The sequence below is a fragment of the Corvus moneduloides genome, chromosome 2 (genome assembly GCF_009650955.1).
Source record: "Corvus moneduloides isolate bCorMon1 chromosome 2, bCorMon1.pri, whole genome shotgun sequence".
Lineage (NCBI taxonomy): Eukaryota > Metazoa > Chordata > Aves > Passeriformes > Corvidae > Corvus > Corvus moneduloides.
Window position 1 is genome coordinate 122383949 of NC_045477.1, and position 20137 is coordinate 122404085.

The 20137-nt window shown below is 46.4% G+C and overlaps 1 protein-coding gene across 6 annotated transcripts in view; it reads right to left on the minus strand.

Moving 5' to 3' along the window:
* The window catches only part of ITSN1 (intersectin 1), a 104090-nt gene that overhangs the window by 42704 nt on the left and 41249 nt on the right, over positions 1-20137 (minus strand). For all 6 annotated transcript variants that reach the window (XM_032101224.1, XM_032101223.1, XM_032101221.1 and 3 more), the window contains 10 exons: positions 18767-18904; positions 17805-17920; positions 16173-16435; positions 15181-15330; positions 14855-14995; positions 10508-10595; positions 10198-10337; positions 2717-2841; positions 1453-1679; positions 363-484 (listed from right to left, as the gene is read on the minus strand). In XM_032101224.1, coding sequence (XP_031957115.1) covers positions 363-484; positions 1453-1679; positions 2717-2841; positions 10198-10337; positions 10508-10595; positions 14855-14995; positions 15181-15330; positions 16173-16435; positions 17805-17920; positions 18767-18904 — 1510 coding nt within the window. The remainder of the gene's footprint in view (positions 1-362; positions 485-1452; positions 1680-2716; positions 2842-10197; positions 10338-10507; positions 10596-14854; positions 14996-15180; positions 15331-16172; positions 16436-17804; positions 17921-18766; positions 18905-20137) is intronic.

Sequence of the window (20137 nt, forward strand, 5' to 3'; positions counted from 1 at the left end):
TGGGCAGAACACTGTTTCTGGGGGAATACACCTCCTCCAGTGAACAGTATTTAAGAATTCCCCCAGGAATTTTCATTCTGCATGTTAAGAACACACTAATGATTAATTAATATTAATATCCACTTAATCCCTGCAGCCATTAACCACAGAATTATCACTTACAGAGACAAAAGCAACCACTGCTTCACAGTCTGACACAACACACTGACCACATCCCTGAAAAACAGGGAATTACTCTTTATCAACACACCTGCAACCAAATATTCAGGATTTGAAGTTTCCTTTCCTGCCATAGAAAATTGAAATCACACACGGCAGAAGCTGAAGGAATTTTCTCAAGGAATATCCCAATCCCTGCTTACCATGACGATGTCTCCAGGCTGGATGGTGATCTCATCGTGGCTTCTGGATTCAAAAGGATACAGAGCTCTATAATACACTATTTTTACATCCTCCTGAGCAGAAATGGTTAAAGGAGCTTTCTCTGAGCAAAGGAAACAAACACACAGATACAGAGAGAAGAAATCAAACCACCTTATTTTTAAACGCTTGGAAAATGGGGTGAAAGTGGAGACAAGAATCAGCAAACCTGGCAGGGTCTGCAGGAAGTACCCTATCCCCCTTTCACACAAGGGGAAATATAAAAATTAATTCTTTAAATACAATTTTATTGTTTTCTCCTCTAAACAACAGGGAAGATCACAGAATCCCAGACTGGTTTGGGTCGGGAGGGACCTCAAAGCCCATCCAGCCCCACCCCTGCCATGGCAGGGACACCTCCCACTGTCCCAGGCTGCTCCAAGCCCCAATGTCCAGCCTGGCCTTGGACACTGCAGGAACTGGGAGTCCACAGCCTCTCTGTGCAGGATTTAGTCATAAAAGTGATGCAATCCTTTGGACAAATATTTAAACCAGTATCACATTCCCAAACAGTTCTTGTGTGTATCCAAGACACTCAAGAGGGAAGCAGGATTCCCAATACAGGCAAAAACCAGGATACAATGCACAGAAAAAGCTCTCAGCTGAAAGTGGCTGTGTGGAGAGCAGAGAAAGGGGAATCAAATTTTAGATTTCAGGTCATTTGTCCAGTGAACAAAGGAAGGCAGGAAAGGAAAAGGGTGACTAAACAATGTATTGTTCCTACTTTGAAAAATCCCAATATCCCACACCAAAATAAAAACTACAGAAACAGTTTTTGACATCTTGCATCCAGCCCCTTCCAGCTGAGATTCCCTCTTCCCTTGTCCTGCAGTCTCAGAACTGTGCTTTCCCCTCTGCCTTTTGGGAAGAACAGCAATGAAAGAACCATTTTTGGAGTCTAGAGCTCAATCCATGCATTATTTACTCTAATAAGACTCACAATCCAACCTTGACCACCACTTTGTTCTGTGTTAAATGGGAAAAGAATGACAACTGAGCTGTCCCAGAGCATTCCCTGCTGTTGGACCCTACCTGCATTGGACCACGGAGCCTGGCCAGGTTTGTTGGGCTCCTGGTGGGGCTGGAAGAGTTTACTCAGCTTCTCCTGCATTTCCTGCTTCCCCTTATCCTCACTTTCCTTCTTCTTGGGTAGTTCTTCCCTTTTTTGCTTGTCATCTTCCTGGATTTTTTTTTGCCACTGAGGTTCTTCCTCTGGCTGTCCCCGCTCCAGCCGCGGTTTGTCCCGGTCCTGGATCCGCCTGGTGGAAGATTGGGGGGGTCAATTCAAAAGAGCCACTCAAACCAAAGCCTACCAAAGCTTTTGGGTGATCTCCAGTACAAAGTGTCTTCTTTAGGGCTTTTCCATGCCCTAACTCTATTTTGGTGAGTTACCAAGCACTCCCCAGCATCTCCTCACACAGTGGTTCCCAGGAATCAGACTCGTTGAATGGCTTGGGTTGGAAGGGACCTTAAAATCATCTCGTTCCAACCCAAGGTAAGACTCCAAACAGCCAACTCAGAAAGGAAAAAGCAGGAATCAGAACATGTGGCCATCCTTATCCTGATGTTGAAGGGCAAGGAGGAGAAGTATTTGCAAGCTTTACACAGCACTCCAGAGAATTGTTGGGAATATTTCCCATTTCCAACCGCCAGAGTTAACAAGTCCTTCCCCTCCACCAGAGGAAATGAATAAATATTCTCTGCTAGAAACAATTTGCCCCAGTAAAGATAACTCTGAAGATCTAAAGGACACCCAGTGTGTTCCAGTTTGTTTTATGGCCTGTTCCACCCCTGGAATTTCTTCACAGTTAGGGACAAATGCCTGAGAAGCAGCTGCTCCTCACACACTTGGTGTGCTACAAAGAACAGACTCTGTCCAAGGACAGAGTGAATTCCTGACCAAAAAAGGAGGGATGGGGGAAAAAAAAACTGATTCATGGAATGCCAGGATCCCAGAGGCTGGAAAAGCCCTCCCAGCCCAGCCAGGCCCAGCTGTGCCCCATGCCCACCTTGTCCCCAGCCCAGAGCACTGAGTGCCACCTCCAGCCCTTCCTGGGACATCTCCAGGGATGGGCACTCCAAACCTCCCTGGGCAGCTCCTGCCAAGGCCTGAGCTCCCTTTCCATGAGGAAATTCCTGCTGGTGTCCAACCAAGCCACTTCCCAAGCATTAGAGGGTGGCACTAGAGGAGACAAACCTCATCTGCATCCCTGGAAGTTTTGGGCAGACAGGAATATTTTCCGAGAGGTGCCAGGGGAGGTGTTACATTTAGGGCTCCATTAGAGCAGTTTGTTACCTCTGAGCTTCTTTTTGCTTTTCCAGCTCCACTGTCTTCCTTTCCTGTTCCTTCTGTTTCAACCTCTCAGCTTCCAAGCTCTTCTGCTTCTGGAGCTGCTGCTTGTTATGGATTTCTCTCAGCTCCTGGATTAAAAAAAGGAAAACAGGTGTAAGCATCCACTCTGTGAATCAGAACTAACGGCCCCAAAGGGTTCCCTGTGAGGGAACGACACCTGGGAATTGCTGGGGATCTCTGTCCAAACTCACACTCCTGCCAAATGCAGATATTTCAGGTTCATTTCCAGGGTCTATGAACCACCTACTGTTTTCCTATTTTTATCCATTTAACTGAGACATTAAAGGGTTAAGAAACCAGAAATCATTTAAATGGGACTCTAAAAAATGGACAAAGCTTAATCTGAACAGTCACTTCTGTTTTATTTTGTTTGTTGGTTTGTGGATTTAACTTATTAAATTCCATACACAAATCTGCCCTCTGAGCTCTCACAACAGCAACTCTTAATCAGTTTCATTTGCCAATTAATGCTGATTTACTAAAGAACCTTCAGGTTTGGTTTATACACAGGAGACTGAAATCCTTAAGGAATGTCTTTGGGATGAATCATGGTATTCATTCATATACAAGTCTGGCTTTTCTTAATTAACTGGAAGGACACTGCCTGAAAAAATTAGAATATAAATAATAATAATAAAACCAGAGTATTTTCCTCAAGATTTGTTCTCTGCATTTACACCTATTAACATAAAACCAACTTTCATCTGGAATTTCTTTGCATAACCTGGAATTTTGCATCTGAACTCCTCAGTATTACAGGGGAAAAAAAGAAAACTCCCTATGACCACTGAGGATTTTCCCTGAAAATAGTTCACTTCAAAAAACTGATATCTTTTAATGAAAATATGGTACACGTGAAATTGAAACAGTTAATCTTGGAAGTATTTGGATAGTTTTTCAGAAATTCACAATCTACAAACCACAGGAAGTTTTAATGTAAAACTCCTCATGCACTGACCCAAATGAGAAAATTGCATAAGAGACAAAAAAATAAATGTAGGTGATTCAGGGATGAAATTTTCAAAAGGGAAGCTGATCCTTGTGGCTCAGTTTTCAGGTCTCAGTTTTATTTCATTAATGCTCCCCAGTTTTAAAGTCAATGAAAACTGAGCTCAGCATCATTAAAGAGAGAATCAGTTCTCAGGGAAGTTGGAATTAAAACCCTGCTAAGGCCCTGAATCCCACTGAAATGCAGGGAAAATCCCAATTTGGGCAATACTTGTTTTATGATCGCCCTGAGTGTGATGAGCAGGGGGAACCACAGTCCCCACGTCCTCTCCATGACCTCCTGAACCCTTATTTGTACCAAAAACATGGACAAGTGCAAGGGACAAACTCCTAGAGCATTGGCAGTGCTGGGACTGACATCCTTCAGATGAGACAATCCCAGACTGGTTGGGTTGGAAGGGATTTTAGGGATTATCCAGTGCCAGCCCCTGCCATGGCAGGGACACCTCCCACTGTGCCAGGCTGCTCCAAGCGCCAGTGTCCAGCCTGGCTTTGGGCACTGCCAGGGATCCAGGGGCAGCTCCTAAGGGATCTCACCACTAAATGCAGGATATTCACCACTTCCATGGCCAAATGGAAAACGGGAATGCTGCAGCTGAGCCATGCCCCCATGTCTGCCTGGAGCAAGGAGATTCCACTGTGAGTACCTGGAGTAGGAGCAGTAAATGCTGCTGCCAACCCTGGGACAAACAATTAAATTATTTTCTTTGCTTGTTGTGTCATTTCATCCACCTGCTTAGCTATGTCAGGATCTCAGGGAACACTTTAGTAATTATTTAAGTTTTCCACAGACATTTTAGCCCTATTCCCTCCCAGCCAAGCTGATGTGTTGGGTCAATGTTCTGTGAAGGGATTTTTCTGTGACAGAACTGCATGTTAAGAAAATCAAACCTAGTTTATAGTGCTGGCACTGGATGGAGCATCTTTGGAGACGAAAAAATCCCACATATATCCCTCTTTGGGTCAGCCAGGAGGAAACAAAGAAGTGCTGGGCATCTCATGCAACAGAGGTGCTCAACTGCTTTGCCAGGTGGGAGGATGAGGAGGAAGAGCCAGCATCTCCCAGAGTTCTACTGGAAACCAGCTGAACTTCAGTAACACTTCAACAGCCAAAACATTTCCAGCTGGATATTCAGCACAGCCCTACACTCATCCTGTACAGACACAGCTCCCAGCTGTACACATCCCACTCCTGTGCTGGAATTCCAAGGACACACCAAGGCTTTGCTCGTTCCTGGGGTGCAGGACAAGGAATGCCTTACCTTAGAAGCTGAGAAATTGTTACCTTGGCACTTAACTCCAAACAGACCAACAAGGAGAATTCTGAGATGTTCCAACAGCCATATCCATCATATTGAATAGGAATTAAAGCATTGCACAGAGCAGAGCAATATTCACTCTTTACAGACAAGTAATTTGCTACAAAAACCTTCATGGTAGAAATGGGAGTTGTTTAGGCCCAGATTGTGCCTTTTTGACAGAAAGACAACAGCACTTGGGATATTCAGGGATTACAATACAAAGTTTCCATCAGATCTTCTCCCCTTGAGACAAGCATTTGATCCCAGAGGAAAGGACCCTGTGGTTCCATGCTCCCAGAAGCTTTTCCAGAGCAACCCTCTCCTGCCCCATTCCCGAGCTCCCAAAGCCTCTGCTTTGGCCTTGGCACACAAGTCCTCCCTTCACCCCATCCTGGGGAGATGGGACAAAGGAAGGATGTTGCCACCTCTATCCTACTCGGAATCACAGATTACAGTGATGTGTAAGGATACTTCCCCCATCCAAATGTTTGCTTTTTAAAAATTCTGAAAATCATGACCAAAAAAGGCAATTTACTTAAACTCCTGAAGTTCCAGATAAGCAAAAGATAAAAATCACTCATTAGTATCTTGCCCAAGATGCCATTCAAGGCACACTCCTCATGCAGGCATAAGGATTAGATAAAAATCTAATGCTAAACTCTTCTCTTTGGTTTTGTTTTGGTGCTGGCACCCTTAGGAAACACTGACTCAGTGAAACACTGCACACTCATCTGCTTAGGGAAAGTGAAGCACATAACTGGAGGAGGCTCCTCACTCAGAGAGAGCTGGGTCCTGCCTGAGCAGGGCATGGAGACCTTTGGGAAGGAGTGTAAGTGCTGGATGCAGCCCAGGAGGAGCGCCAGGCACTGCAGCATTGCCTCTTCCACTGCCACTGACTGGAAGAAAGAAATGCTCAGATGTAAACAGGCATTGGGAGCAGGACTGCCCCGTTCACATGGATCACACAGGCACTGACAGCGACGGACACACGGACAACAGCGGGACAGCTTCAGCCCTCCTGGGGGGTCTCTGCTTTTCCCAGGCACTGGGAAAAAATTCTCAGCAAAACTATTTCAGAAACATGAACTCATTCCTGAGGTGCTCTTGGGCAGGAACAGCAGCAAGAAATTCGGGATTCTTCCATGTTATAGGAAGTGGGCATTTGGTCCTTGGAGACAGGAGTCACATCGAGCCTTAAGCTTGGAGGGTCAGTTTAGATCCAGAGATCTTGGACAGGAATTGTTCCCTGGGAGGGTGGGCAGGCCCTGGCACAGGGTGCCCAGAGCAGCTGGGGCTGCCCCTGGATCCCTGGCAGTGCCCAAGGCCAGGCTGGACACTGGGGCTGGGAGCAGCCTGGGACAGTGGGAGGTGTCCCTGCCATGGCAGGGGTGGCACTGGATGGGCTGTAAGGTCCCTCCATCCCAGACCATTCCATAATTCTATGATCCTAAAATAAACAAGTGACCAGTTCCATTTTATTGACAGCTGTATCAATATTATTAGATCTCTAGGCTGAGATTTTTAAAGAGTACTGGAAGTTTCACTCCTTCAATCATAATTCAAGACATGAAGAAGTGGCCAAACTTTCAACCTTGTAACAAACTCAGTCACCTTACAGCCAAATACAGCCCAATCCACAAGACTATTATCTCATAAAATGCCCCAAATCTCATTTCAAAGGATACATAAGCAGCCAAACAAGCACCAATGATCTCCCTGAAACCAAGTGGTTCTACCTAAAGATATCCAATACTACAATTCAAATGACCTGATTTGAAATATTAAAAACATTTTGTAAGCCTGAAAGCTGCTGGAAATGCACCATATTCTATGAATATTTCCAACTCCAAAGGACTCATCAGAAGGAATTTAAATCAGTTGTTTTGGAGAGATGACAAAAAGATCCAGCAGAAAAAAAATCTCATTTATCTCCCTAACCATTAAAAGACACACAGCGAAGATGATGTAATTTAACACTTGTAAAAAGTATTCACTTACTGCAGAACATACAAACATGGAGGCAAATCCAGAGCATCCTGTAAACTGCTTGGTGTTAACAAGTTGCCTGGTAAACTAAAATTACCTTGATTAAACCCGGAGTTTATAAGTTATTTGCTTGATAAAAATGTATTTTAAAAGGAAAGATTTCCATCTTTCCCATCTTGACCTATTGTCCCTTAATTTACAAGAAGCCTTTAGCATATTTAGAGCTCAGATGTGGTGGAATTGTTGACAGACAATTTGAAAAATTTCACATTTCCTTGTGAGCATAGTCCAGCTGCCTGATAATCACACAAATGGCACCACAGGAACTGCTGTTTGTACACACCCAGGAACTGAGAACTCAACTAAAAGTTCTTCTGCTATTTGGGGAAATTATTAATTTAGCATTACCTTCAAGTCAATTTCTACCTCTTTCCAATGTCAGTCGCTTTTCCAGTGGTGGTTCCGAAAAGTTGTCACAGATTTTTGATTTTTCGGTAATTGTATGTGAGAATTATGGAAGTTCCTAAACAACCTGGTTTGGAGTGATATGGTCACCTAAGAAAGAGGTGATCTGTGCTTGGAGAAGTTCCACTTCACACAAATCCCAGTAAATGCAGGATTCCAGGAAAGCCTTCACCAGCCTTGTGCATAAAATCTCGAGTGCTGGGCACTGCCCAGGCTCCCCAGGGAATGGGCACGGCCCCGAGGCTGCAAGAGCTCCAGGAGCGTTTGGACAGCGCTGCCAGGGATGCCCAGGCTGGGGTTGGTGGGGGGTCTGGGCAGGGCCAGGGGTGGGACTGGGTGATCCCTGTGGGTCCCTTCCAGCTCAGGATATTTGATGATTCCATGAAGAACAACAGCCAAGAAATCCCTGCTGCACTCAGCAGCTTCTAAGGGGTTTCTCTACCCCTTCCAAGCTGAGCCCACAAAAAGGTCCATGTGCCTTCTTAGGGATTTAATCCAGTAATAAAATCCTCCAGGCCCCCCCAAAATATGCCTTGCACATCTCGAGAAACTACAGAAGGGAGAACTCTCTGAATTCAGCTCCCACAGCTCCGTTTCCATGGTACAACAGGGGCTGGAGCGTGTCCAGGGCAGGGAAGGGAGCTGGGAAGGGGCTGGAGCCCCAGGAGCGGCTGAGGGAGCTGGGAAAGGGGCTCAGGCTGGAGCAAAGGAGGCTCAGGGGGGACCTTGTGGCTCTGCACAAGTCCCTGACAGGAGGGGGCAGTGAGGGGGGGTCGGGCTCTGTTCCCAGGGAACAGGGACAGGAGGAGAGGGAACGGCCTCAGGCTGGGCCAGGGCAGGCTCAGGGTGGACAGCAGCAGGAATTTCCCCGTGGAAAGGGAGCTCAGGCCTTGGGAAGAGCTGCCCAGGGAGGTTTGGAGTCACTGTCTCTGGAGGTGTCCCAGAGGAGTCTGGATGTGGCCCGTGGGGACAGGGTTTGGGGTGATGCTGGGGTGGCACTGGATGATCCCTTCCCACCCTGACAATTCTGGGATTTTGTGACCGCCCCTCCTGAACTCAGCCCTTCCCAGAAAGACAAGGAAGCTGCAGCAAGGCAGAAATCCCCACATACAGAACCAGATCTGCTCCTCCCATCAGATGAGCTCCACAATCTCCTCAAGCCGGAGGAGACTTTCTGCTCTTCCCAAAGAGGTGTCTCCACAACTCGTTATCAATTGACTGAAACCAATTTTTGTTTTAAACTGCAAAACCATTTACCTCTTGCCAAGGCATTCTTGGATTCCTGGCACATGCTGATAAATCTGTGCTTAATGGGCAACTTCAATTTTTAATTAACATCAGCTTGTTATCTGTGAACTTCAACCCTTCAGTATTTAAAAGATTGGATTTTGGGTGACTGGTTGGTTGGTTTTGGGGATTTTTTTTGCTACTGTCACAATACCAAGAAAATTCACCCCTTGTGCCCATTTATACTGTTTAGGTAATTTATGATCAAACCAAATACTGGCACTAACTTTAGAATTAATATCCTTTGGTCCAATTTATCACTTTCAAAGGACTCCATTAAAAAAAATAATACCCAAAAAGCACAACATGTTAAGATGTATCCAAAAATCATACATTAAGAAAAATTAAGCAAGGTTTAAACCTCAAGGATTAATTAAGCAAAGATTAAACCATTCTATTTTGTTTTAAATATAAATTGTGCCCATTTTGTTTGTTCTGTGTCTGACTCTGCAGAGATTCTCCCCTTCCATCCTCCCTGTCTCAGACTGGGAGAGTCATCTTCAAATTTACCTTAGAACAGGGCCACACTTTCAATTTTTTCCTATAATTATTAATAACTCTAGTTTAAACAAGCAATTTGTTGCTTAAATTCAACCCCACCTTCCACCCTAAATTGTTTGATTTAATCCCAGTTGATCAATTTACAAAACAACTCCATTAATGTCACTACCACAGTGATTTTCCTTGCAGCACAATTTGTGACACCTTGCAGGAAATTGAGTATTTCCGGCCAGCTTTCAGGAAAACCCACCAGTGGAACTGGCAGATAAAGTGCTTGAACATTGGAATATTTTATGAAAAAATGAATGCCATTAAAAGTTTATAACTACAGACTGATTTCCAACTTCTCTCTGCAGAACCCTGACATGTCTGGTGCAGAAATACGAAAAAAATCACAGTTTTAACAAAGACTGAGCAATAAAGCAGGAAACCACAAACAGCTACACGCAGGGACAAGAAGGAGCACACGGACAGCACATAAAAATTCATGGTGGCAGCAGAAAATCAAGTCTCTTTTATTCAAGATTTCAATTTGAAGTCCTGATTCCAGCAGATTTGCTGACCTTGTCCTGCACTTCTTGGATGCAAAAGCACAGAAACTGGTAATTTCATTTTTGCAATCATAAATCCGGAATCAGGGCTCAAATTTCCTCCTAAAGAGATTCTGCAGATTAAATTGATTCAACCCTGAGTTTGAAAGCTGAGCAGCATTTTCTTAAAAATAAAATAAAAATTAAATAAAATCCCCAACAGACAGATTCGAGAATGCTCCCAGGATCATTAATGCATCCTTCATCATTTCATTTTTTTTTTCCACAATCAGGTTAGAAAATAATTAACTGAACATTCAGAAAGGCTTAACGAGTCCTGGGTTACCTTCAGCTGATTATTGAAAATATCAATTTCCTGCAGTTTAGATCTGGTTTCTTTCTCCACCTCATCCAGCTGGTCCCGGAGCTGCTGCCGTGCCAGTTCCTTGGCTTCCAAGGCTCTTTTGATGGTGAGAAGGGAATCCCCTGGTTTTGAACACATTATCAAGTCAGTATTTCCTTCCATGGAACAGTTCAGGTCATAGAAAGCAACATTTTCCCATCTGCATCTTGCAACACCCAAAGAGCAGTTCCAGGGGACACTGCAGAGAGGGAACGTGGCCTGACCCAACTGAGGCATTCCCAAATCTACTCACTGTGCAAACTGTTCTGCTGGACTTGCTTGAGCTGATCATTCAGCAGCTGCTTCTCTGGAATCAACCTGCCCAGCATCTGCTGAGACTCCTGAACCCAGGGCACAGGCAGGGAAAACAAGAACAGAAACAGGCAAAAAGGTGAGTGAGGGACAACTTCAGCCATGAGACCTCTCATTTTCATTTCTTCTTTACTTTTCCCTCACTGAATGATGTGTTACTGCCTATTTCCCTCCTGATGTATTATTGCTCTTATCCAAGCACTGTCTGTGTGATAACGCCACAGATCCCAGACATTCTCTGCCAGTCCAAAAGAGGGGATGTATCAAATTGAACTGATTCTCATTGAAAATTGAACTTGGCTTTCAATTACCCAAAACTGAAGGCAGAAAGACAAGGACAAATTTGAGGAAATGTTCAAACAAGCACTTACTAAATGTTTAATTCTGATTTTAATAAATGAAACATAGAATCCCAGAACCCCTGAGGCTGGAAAGCCCTCCCAGCCCAGCCAGGCCCAGCTGTGCCCCATGCCCACCTTGTCCCCAGCCCAGAGCACTGAGTGCCACCTCCAGCCCTTCCTGGGACACCTCCAGGGATGGGCACTCCAAACCTCCCTGGGCAGCTCTTCCCAAGGCCTGAGCTCCCTTTCCATGGGGAAATTCCTGCTGCTGTCCACCCTGAGCCTGCCCTGGCCCAGCCTGAGGCCGTTCCCTCTCCTCCTGTCCCTGTTCCCTGGCTGCAGAGCCCGACCCCCCCGGCTGCACCCTCCACGAATAGTTAATTAATAATATTAATAACACTGTTAATGATTAGTAACTTAGATCAGGAATAGAAAGACAAATATTTACAGGATAATAAAGACTTGCCCTTTAAAGGAATATATTCTGGCCAAAAGCCATGAAACACAAGCCCTGAGGGATGAGAATCCTTGAGTCCTTGACCTCTCCACTTAGAGCTCTTGGAAGGGGATTCTGATCTCTCTCAAACTCAGCACGTGGTTGTAAGCTTGTGAACTGCTGTGTTACAGGGGTCCCTGCAGATGATCCTCCCCCTTTGGGGGATCCTATTTATGTGTTTTCTGTAGAACCCTGGCCCTTTCCAGAGCAGGAAGTGCTACCTCACACACTCTTCTGAAGCCTTGACCTTCAAGCTCAAGTTGTCGGAACACCTTCAGCAGCACGAGGTGAAACAGCACCTGAGTATCAACATCCCATCTTTCCCACAAACCCTGTAACTCCTCTGGGCAGTTCTCTGGAATTGCAGGCTTTTGAGGAATCAAGCAGCTGACAGCTTCAATCTGTCAAGGAGGCTTGCAAGTAACATCATTCAATGCTAAGAATAAATGTCCCCTGACCCCTGAGCACCAGAGTGAGCCCCAGGGACGTCATGGACTCCCCATCCCTGGAGGTGTCCAAGGGCTTGGAGCAGCCTGGGACAGTGGAAGGTGTCCCTGCCCATGGCAAGGGTGGCACTGGATGGGCTTTAAAGTCCATTCCAACCTAAGTTATTCTGTGATTCCACAATTCCACAACAAGTTTTAAATTTGGTTCCAAGAACCCGGGACTGACTGCACTGCCATAGCTTTGGGCTGTCCCACTTTCCTCCTGCCAGACCCTGATGGGGCTCTGCAGTGCCCAGCTCAGCTCTGAGCATTATGCAACGACTGCAGCCTCCTGTGAGCTCCTTATGTTCCCGAAAATACCCTGAGACGAGACAGCACAGCACAGTCAAGGACTTAAGGAATTCACTAAGTAGCAAAGTAGCAAAATTCAGATGAACTACAGATTTGATTATCAAGAGCTGCACATGTCCTTCATGGTGCAGCTGCAGGGCCTGTTGCAGCAACAGAGCTTTCCCAGCCCCTCAAGGAGATCCCAAAATCTGGATGCTCCAATCCTACCCTGCGCTGGGGCAGCCTCACCTCCAGGCTTGGGGGGGCTGCAGCTCCTCCCGAGGGGCAGCGCAGGGACAGCTCCAATCTCTGCTCCTGGGACAGGGACAGCAGCCAGGGAGCGGCTGGAGCTGGGCCAGGGCAGGGTTAGGTTGGATTTTAGGGAAAGGTTCTTCCCCCAGAGGCTGCTGGGCACTGCCCAGGCTCCCCAGGGAATGGGCACGGCCCCGAGGCTGCCAGAGCTCCAGGAGCGTTTGGACAGCGCTGCCAGGGATGCCCAGGCTGGGATTGCTGGGGGGTCTGGGCAGGGCCAGGGGTGGGACTGGGTGATCCTGTGGGTCCCTTCCAGCTCAGGATATTCCATGACTGCCATCCTGGGGCTGTTATCTACCTGGAACAAATGGGAAACAGCAATGTATACAATATATAACCTTGCTCTGGTGGGAGGTTCCCTGCCCATGGCAGGGGGTGGAACAAGATGAGCTTTAGGGTGCCTTCCAAACCCAAGCACTCTGTGTTTCTGTGACTCTGAGAATGCTGCAGATCAACCAAGCAGCAGAATGGATGTCAACATGAAACAGAAAAATTCTCCTTCTCCAAGCACAAAAAGCACCACAGGACAGCATCTGAGGGTGGAATGTGGTCACAACATCAGCTACTTTGTTTGTAAAGGCCAGAACGCTTCCAAACATCCCAGATTACCCAATGCACCAAATAGCTTGGGGAGTGTGTAAGGACACAGAATGCCAAGGGATCGTGAAGGTCAAGTCCTGTTTCCTGAAATCACAGACAACCATGGAATAAGCATCTATCCAATAACTCCCACCACATGGATTCCACATCCCTTCCTTGGACTGAAGAAACAGATGAAAGAAATTATTGGCATCAGTAACTCTGGAAAGTCATGCACCAAGAAATGGCCAAGAATTGAGTAATGTCCCACATGGCAGAGGAAATCAAACCCCAGTTCCTGCCCCTTGAAAAATCTTCAAATCACCTGGGAGCCAAAGTGTTCATCAAGGGGGTAAAGAATCCCTGCAGGCAATGGGCAAGGCCCACACAGCATAAATGTGTTTCAAACACAGCTCAGGTGTTTGGAAAGCAGGTCCTTCTGAACCTCCCTGGAAACAGCACTCGACCAGAGAGCGCAAAGCCAGAGACTGGCACACGTCTTCATCACCCAGGATTAACTGGGACACCACTTCTTTCACAACTTTAATGAAACTGCATCTTGGAACTAATTAATAGGTTGAAGAATAATTACTCCTCTGAATTAACTCATCTTCCCACAGGAAGTGCCAGATGTATTAAACTGAACTATTTCCAAGTGAAGATACATCACCCTACAAAGATAATGACAATACTGACTTTTTAACCTATTTGAGAGTTTAGAGGATGAAAATCTCCTTTTTTAAAACTCATTTACATCTTCAGTCTGTCCTCTACAGATGAGATAGGAAAATTTACAGGATATTTGAAAAACTAATTTTTTTTTTTTTTCAGGAAAAAGCTTTAAGGTTCTCCCCAGACAAAATGTGGCCTTTTCTCCTAAGTAGTGACATTTTCTGGGATCACAATTGGGATAGAAACACCTCAAGTGACTCTAAGAGAAGTATCAGTGGTGGAGCTCACTGAGAGCAGACATTACCACACAAGCACAGCTATTGCTGCCAAACCACCTCAAAGCCCAAAACCCAACAGAACAACTGCCAGGGAAAGCAGGAGTGAAGCTGGGACAGAACAGCAGGATTAGGTTTTAAGCCAGGTTTTACACCTCAGCCCCGTAACATAAGTTATGTTCTCTTTTTAGTGGTAGAAACCCCTGAGAGTCCCCATGACCAGCCAAGAATTAATTTCAAGCAATATGAAGTATTCAATAAAAGAGAAAAATCCCTAAATCAAATACTACAACCCATTGAAAAACCCTTACAAGCTACAAAGAATACTCTTTCACTAAAGGTAGACACCTACTCAGCTCCACCTCTAATTTGACAGAGAATTTAGGATCAGTAAGAAAGGCAAATGCCAGGTTTAGATCAAGAACTCCCTGATTTCACTGGGAACTCCCATTTTGAAAGTTCATTATTTTTCATAATTAAAAAAACCATCAACAAGCCACTTCAGTGAAGTCAATTCTTTCCCCCAGCACACAAACAGCAAAACATACACTGGAAAATTTCCTTCTCCTCATCCCCAAAAACACCTGCAGCCAAAGCATTTCCTGCTCCCCACAACAGGAGCCCAGGAGGATGGAGGATAATCCCAGACACCCCTTCACGTGGAGGAAGCAGTTCCTAGGCACGTCTGAAGGACATTAATTTACAGAAATGATGAATTATCTCCAATGATTCCCTTAAGTGTGAGGAACAGCTCATCCCAAGTTTGCTCAGGATATCAATGCACTTGAGAAGGTCAAAATTCAAGACTAAGAGTAAAATTAGGGAATGTTTTCTCACCTGTAGCTGCTGCTGTAAATGGGTGATTTCTGCAATTCTGAGTTCTCTGGATTTATTTGTACTTTCAATATCTTGTCTTTGGGTCGACAGCCGACACCTGATATCCTGAAGCTTTCCCTCCAACTGGTTTCTTTTATCATTCTTTAAACAAAAAGAAAGATATCTATTTTATATTTTTTTTACCAAAATGTTTGGTCATGCAAGTCAGGATCTAAAAACTACTTTTACTCCATATTTAAAAGAGAAATTATAGAAAATAAACATGGCCAGGGCACAGCCACCAGCACGCTGTGCTTGTGTGTTTGAGCTGCACCACCACCACTCACGAGAGCTTCCAGTTCGAATTCCAGGGTTTTCTTCTTTGCCTTCAGCACCACGATGTCCTCCTGCTCCTTGTTCCTCTGGTTCAGCAGCTCCTGCCGCCGGTTGCGCTCCCACTCCAGCTGCCTCTGCCTCTCCAGCTCCCGTTTGGCAGCCTGAAGCATTCAAAAATAAGTATCTGTAATTTCTGATATTCATATGCTACTATTCAATTTAAACATTGGTATAATCTGGGAGCTGCTCTGTGCCTCTGCACACACAAATTGCTCAGTGGTTGCAGTGCTTCCCTGCACAGCAGAGGTGACTGAACAGAAAATCCCTCTGTTTTCCTGTTTTCCAAGATCCAGTTTGCTCATTTAACTCATATTAGGACTTGGAGAACTCTCCAGGACATATTCAAATCCCTTTCCAACCTCCAACATTAGACCTTTTGCAGCTTTGCAGAGAACAGCCACATGCTTCTGTGCTGAATTCATCATTGTTTAGCAGTGGGAGAAAATAAGAGCTTTTTGGGTTAACCAGGGTGTGTTTCCTTTATCAAATTAAAGGCCAGGCTGCATGGTGCTACCTGGTCTGGTGAATGTTATCACTGCCCATGGCAGGGGGTTGGAACTGGAGGATCTTTAAGGTCCATTCCAACCCAAACCATTCTGGGACTCTATGAAATTCATGCAACCCTGGAAAATCACGAATGCCAGAATTTTTTCTTCATTCATTCATGCACCTCAACATCAAATACAATAATAATAATAATAATTACTTTTAAAGAAGTGAGAAGTCAGGAGCATGTTGTCCCAGATGTCAGTGTCTCACCCATTCATTTCACAGGATAAATGAAGCAGTAACTGCCTCTTCCTTGCCTTTAACACCCCAGAAATTTCAGTTCCTGCTTTAAATGTTTGCTCGCCAACCCTGATAGCAACACACGGAGTGCCCAGCTCACACCTGGATCCCCCAAAGCCAGGGCACAGCCCCTCCCTGTGCTCCCCTGCGTCACCTCTCTCCTCTCGATCTCTTTCCTCCTCTCCTCCTCCCGCTGCCGCTCCAGCTCCCGCTGTTTCTCCAGCTGTTTCTCCAGCTCCAGCTGCCGCTTGCGCTCCTGCTCCTGCCGCTCGCGCTCCTTCCTCTCCTGCTCGGCCCTCTCGAGCTGGGCCAGCCGCTCCTGCTCCTTGCGCTGCTGCTCCAGGAGCGCCTGCCTGCGCTTCTCCAGCTCCAGGTTGCCCCGCTCAAAGTTCTCCCGCTTCTTGTCTTCAAATGTCACTGTGTGCACAGTAACAGGGGGCAAAAAGGACAATTAAACTCTGCCACTGACTTGGAAACAAAGAAATCCATATAAATCCAAATGAACCCCTAGCAAAGTGCAACAGGCTTCCAGCAGGAGAGGATGCAGCTCCCCTCTAGGGATAACTGGGCTCCACAGGCCAGCCTGGGGTTTAGCATTAGCACTGACATTGCTGATCCCCTCAAACCCACATCCTCAGCAAACCAAGGAGGGAATTTCCACTCCCATTCCTCAGGCCTCCAGCTTTCTCCACAAAGCTCAGCAAGTGGGGATAATTTAGACAAACCATTCTCCAGCTGATCCTCTGTGAGGACACGGATCTGGAATTCCTCTGTACACTGGATAATAGCAGCAGTCCAAGAGCCAACACTTCCATTAGTGCAGGGCAAAGAACTCAGCTGCTGACATCATCAAAAAGCCATTATGCAAGTGACCAGAACTTATTTAAAGTTGCTGTTCTCATTAGATTACTCATTACTGTCAGGAAAAGAAATGGTTTAGGTTCTTGAGCAGCTGAGCCCAGTAAGTCCGGATTCCTGCAGATCCACAGCCTCACCACTTACTGTCCTAAAAAAACGGCCTCACTTCCAGCACAGCTTCCCCGACATCCCTCTGCAGGCCAGGGATCATCCTTCCTTCCCCTGTTCCTCACTCCTCGGCCCCTCCCTCCAAACGATTCTTCCACTTCACCTTCTGTTCCTTTTCATACTCTCTGTGTCCCCTTCCCACTGCCCAAAGTCCAGACTTCTCTCCCTTGTATGGCCAACACGGACATATTTGGGATGCAAGGCCAGGGAGAGCCCACATTTCCTTCCAAGTGTGCACACTTGGTTGGACACATTGGCCTGACACCTGTTGAACCAGCTGAATTCTTGTCTTTTCAAGTTTGTCCCCCTCTCCAGCTGCCAATTCCCATTTCCTTTAGTTCTTTTCCTGGAACTGCTGAAATCACAAAGCCCCACACTGTTACACAGACTCCAAGGAAACGGGTCTCTGTGGGCATAGTGGGATCTTCCACAGAGCACCTCAGCCAAGCTTTGCTCCACCTAAGCCAGAGGATGAAGGCAGCAGGAATTTTTCCTCTCAATCCTGTGCCAGGGCTGGAAAGGGCTGCATGTGTGGGGAGTGCAGGAGATGAGGAGCCTGAAGGCTCTTCCCATCTCCAGTGTCAGCAACCCCAAGGATCAGGCACCAGTCAGGAATAAGCCAGACCCAGCAGTGTCTTGGTTGTGCCTCTGGCCTGTCCCAAACCACTCTCAGTAGCCCATGTAACCTCTCAGGCTGTGACCTGATGGCAACATCCCAGTGGGAGCAGCACACTAAATATCCCTGTTTTCCCTTGCTCACCTGGTAATTTCTTTTCCAGTTGCTGCTGTTCTTCTTCCAGTGCTGGTTCTTCTGGTAACCTTTGGTCTACAGACACCGAACTGGCAGCAGAAATCCCACTGCCAGAGCGGACTCTTCTGCCAAGGAAACGGGAATGGCAGGTGCTTAACACAACCCAGGCCTGCCCAAATTATTTATGATTTAATGATGAGATCAAATTAAATGCAATGATGTCATGTTTAATGGTACTTAATGTTCATTCAGTGTTGCCCAGAGAGTCTCACTCAGGCATTGCCTCAGGAGAACAGGATTTTCCAGGATCCCAGCAGTTCCCTGGTGAGCTGAGAAACCCAGTCCCAAGTTCTCCATGCAGATTCCAGATGGGTTCAACCCTGTCCCCAAGTTTTCTCACCCAGGAAGAGATTTTTCCACAACCACTGTGGGTTTGGGGAAATGCTGACTTAAACTACAGCAAAAATTGCAAAGACAGAGAAAGAGCTCAGTATAGTCAAGCTAAAAGCAAGATCCCAGGTGGAATACATAAAAACTGGGAATCTTCAAGAGGATATCTGAAGAACATGGTATGCAAACATTTATTTCCATTGCTGTTACTGTCTTCCCATCTATTTCTCCACAAAAAAAGTGAAATGGAGCAAGAGAAGTGATGAGTGACCCCACTGGTCCTAAACCCAGCTGTACCAAAAGAAGTCTGGATGTGGCACAGTGCAAATCCATAAAAGGTTTGAATTTCCAATACATTCCAATTGCTCTACAGGAGTATAAGCCTGAACCTAAATCTAGATTTCTATGGGCAGACTGAGAAAGTTTTGGAAGGTGTGCAGCATGAACATCCACCCAAACGCTGTTCTTACAGGGCAAAAGGTGCAGGGTCTCTGCTCAGTGTCCTGTACTTGGCACTCACAGAACCTTCCCAAATGAAATACAAAACTGAGGAGTGGGATTCCCAAGGGATGAGCAGCTACCTGAATGAAGGTGGGATGTACTCTGGAGGCAGTGCAGGTGGCAGTGGCTGACCAGACATCGCTACATCAATGAGGTGCATAGCCAGGATAAATTCCTCAGCTGTCAGCTTCCCATCTTGATCAATGTCAGAGAGATTCCTTGTTAAAGGGAAGGGACAAAGCAAGGAAATTGTTAAATATTAAAAATCACTGTTCAAAGGCATTGCTTCAACATATACAGTTCCAGATTCATTCACTTTTTTCACTATTATTTCCACACTACTTTGCTTTTTCAGAACAAATGAAAAGCAAACCCCAAATGCTTCCCTATTTCCCACATTTCTCATGGCTGTCTGCCTTAAGTCCAGCCTTGCAGCCATGGCTCGTCCTTCACCTGCACTGAGTGCTGCCAGGAGCACGCGCCAGACAAGGAACTTTAACCAGTGGAGTTCTCTTGAACACCTCCTGAACACCCAAAAGAACCAGCTCAGATGTTTGGCAGAACTTTTAGGTTTGGTCTCCTTCCTCCCTAGAGGCTCCTATCTCACATTCCAGAGCACCCACTGGCAGTGAAATCAAAGCCATTGATGTTCTAGTCGTGACAAGCACAAATCCACTCGGGCATCGTGCACATATTAAAAATTATGGAGTGATGTCTCTGGATGGCCCCAAAGCAGAGCTCCAACAGAGGCACAAATGCTTAACTCCTGTTAAGGTGGTGTTGGACAAAATTAACAGCCAGGGACAGCAGCCAGGGAGCGGCTGGAGCTGGGCCAGGGCAGGCTCAGGCTGGAGATCAGGGAAAGGTTCTTCCCCCAGAGGCTGCTGGGCACTGCCCAGGCTCCCCAGGGAATGGGCACGGCCCCGAGGCTGCCAGAGCTCCAGGAGCGTTTGGACAGCGCTGCCAGGGATGCCCAGGCTGGGATTGCTGGGGGGTCTGTGCAGGGCCAGGGGTGGGACTGGGTGATCCCTGTGGGTCCCTTCCAGCCCAGGATTTGTTTCTCCAGCATGCTGCACTCTAATCATGCAGGAAAATCACCCATGATACTGTGAAAATCAAAGGGAAATAAGTGATAAATTCTTTTGATATCCCAAGGCACAGGACTCTGTCAATGGGATTTAAATGTGGGAGACAATCACTGCCTCACTTGATCCACACCTGTGACACTGAAGTCCTCAGGCTGGAGCACAGAACAAGCCAGGAGACTGAGAATGTGCCGTGCAAAGAAATCTTATCAGCTGGGTCCACACCTGGGTTAGGAACTCCCAGGACAGGCTGAGCATCAACTCTCCCCTTTGTGTGCCTGAGTGAGGGATTTCAGCCCCAGCACAGGCTGACAAACCCTGCCCCAGACAGCAGCAACCACAGAGCAGGGCTCAGGAAAGGGCCAA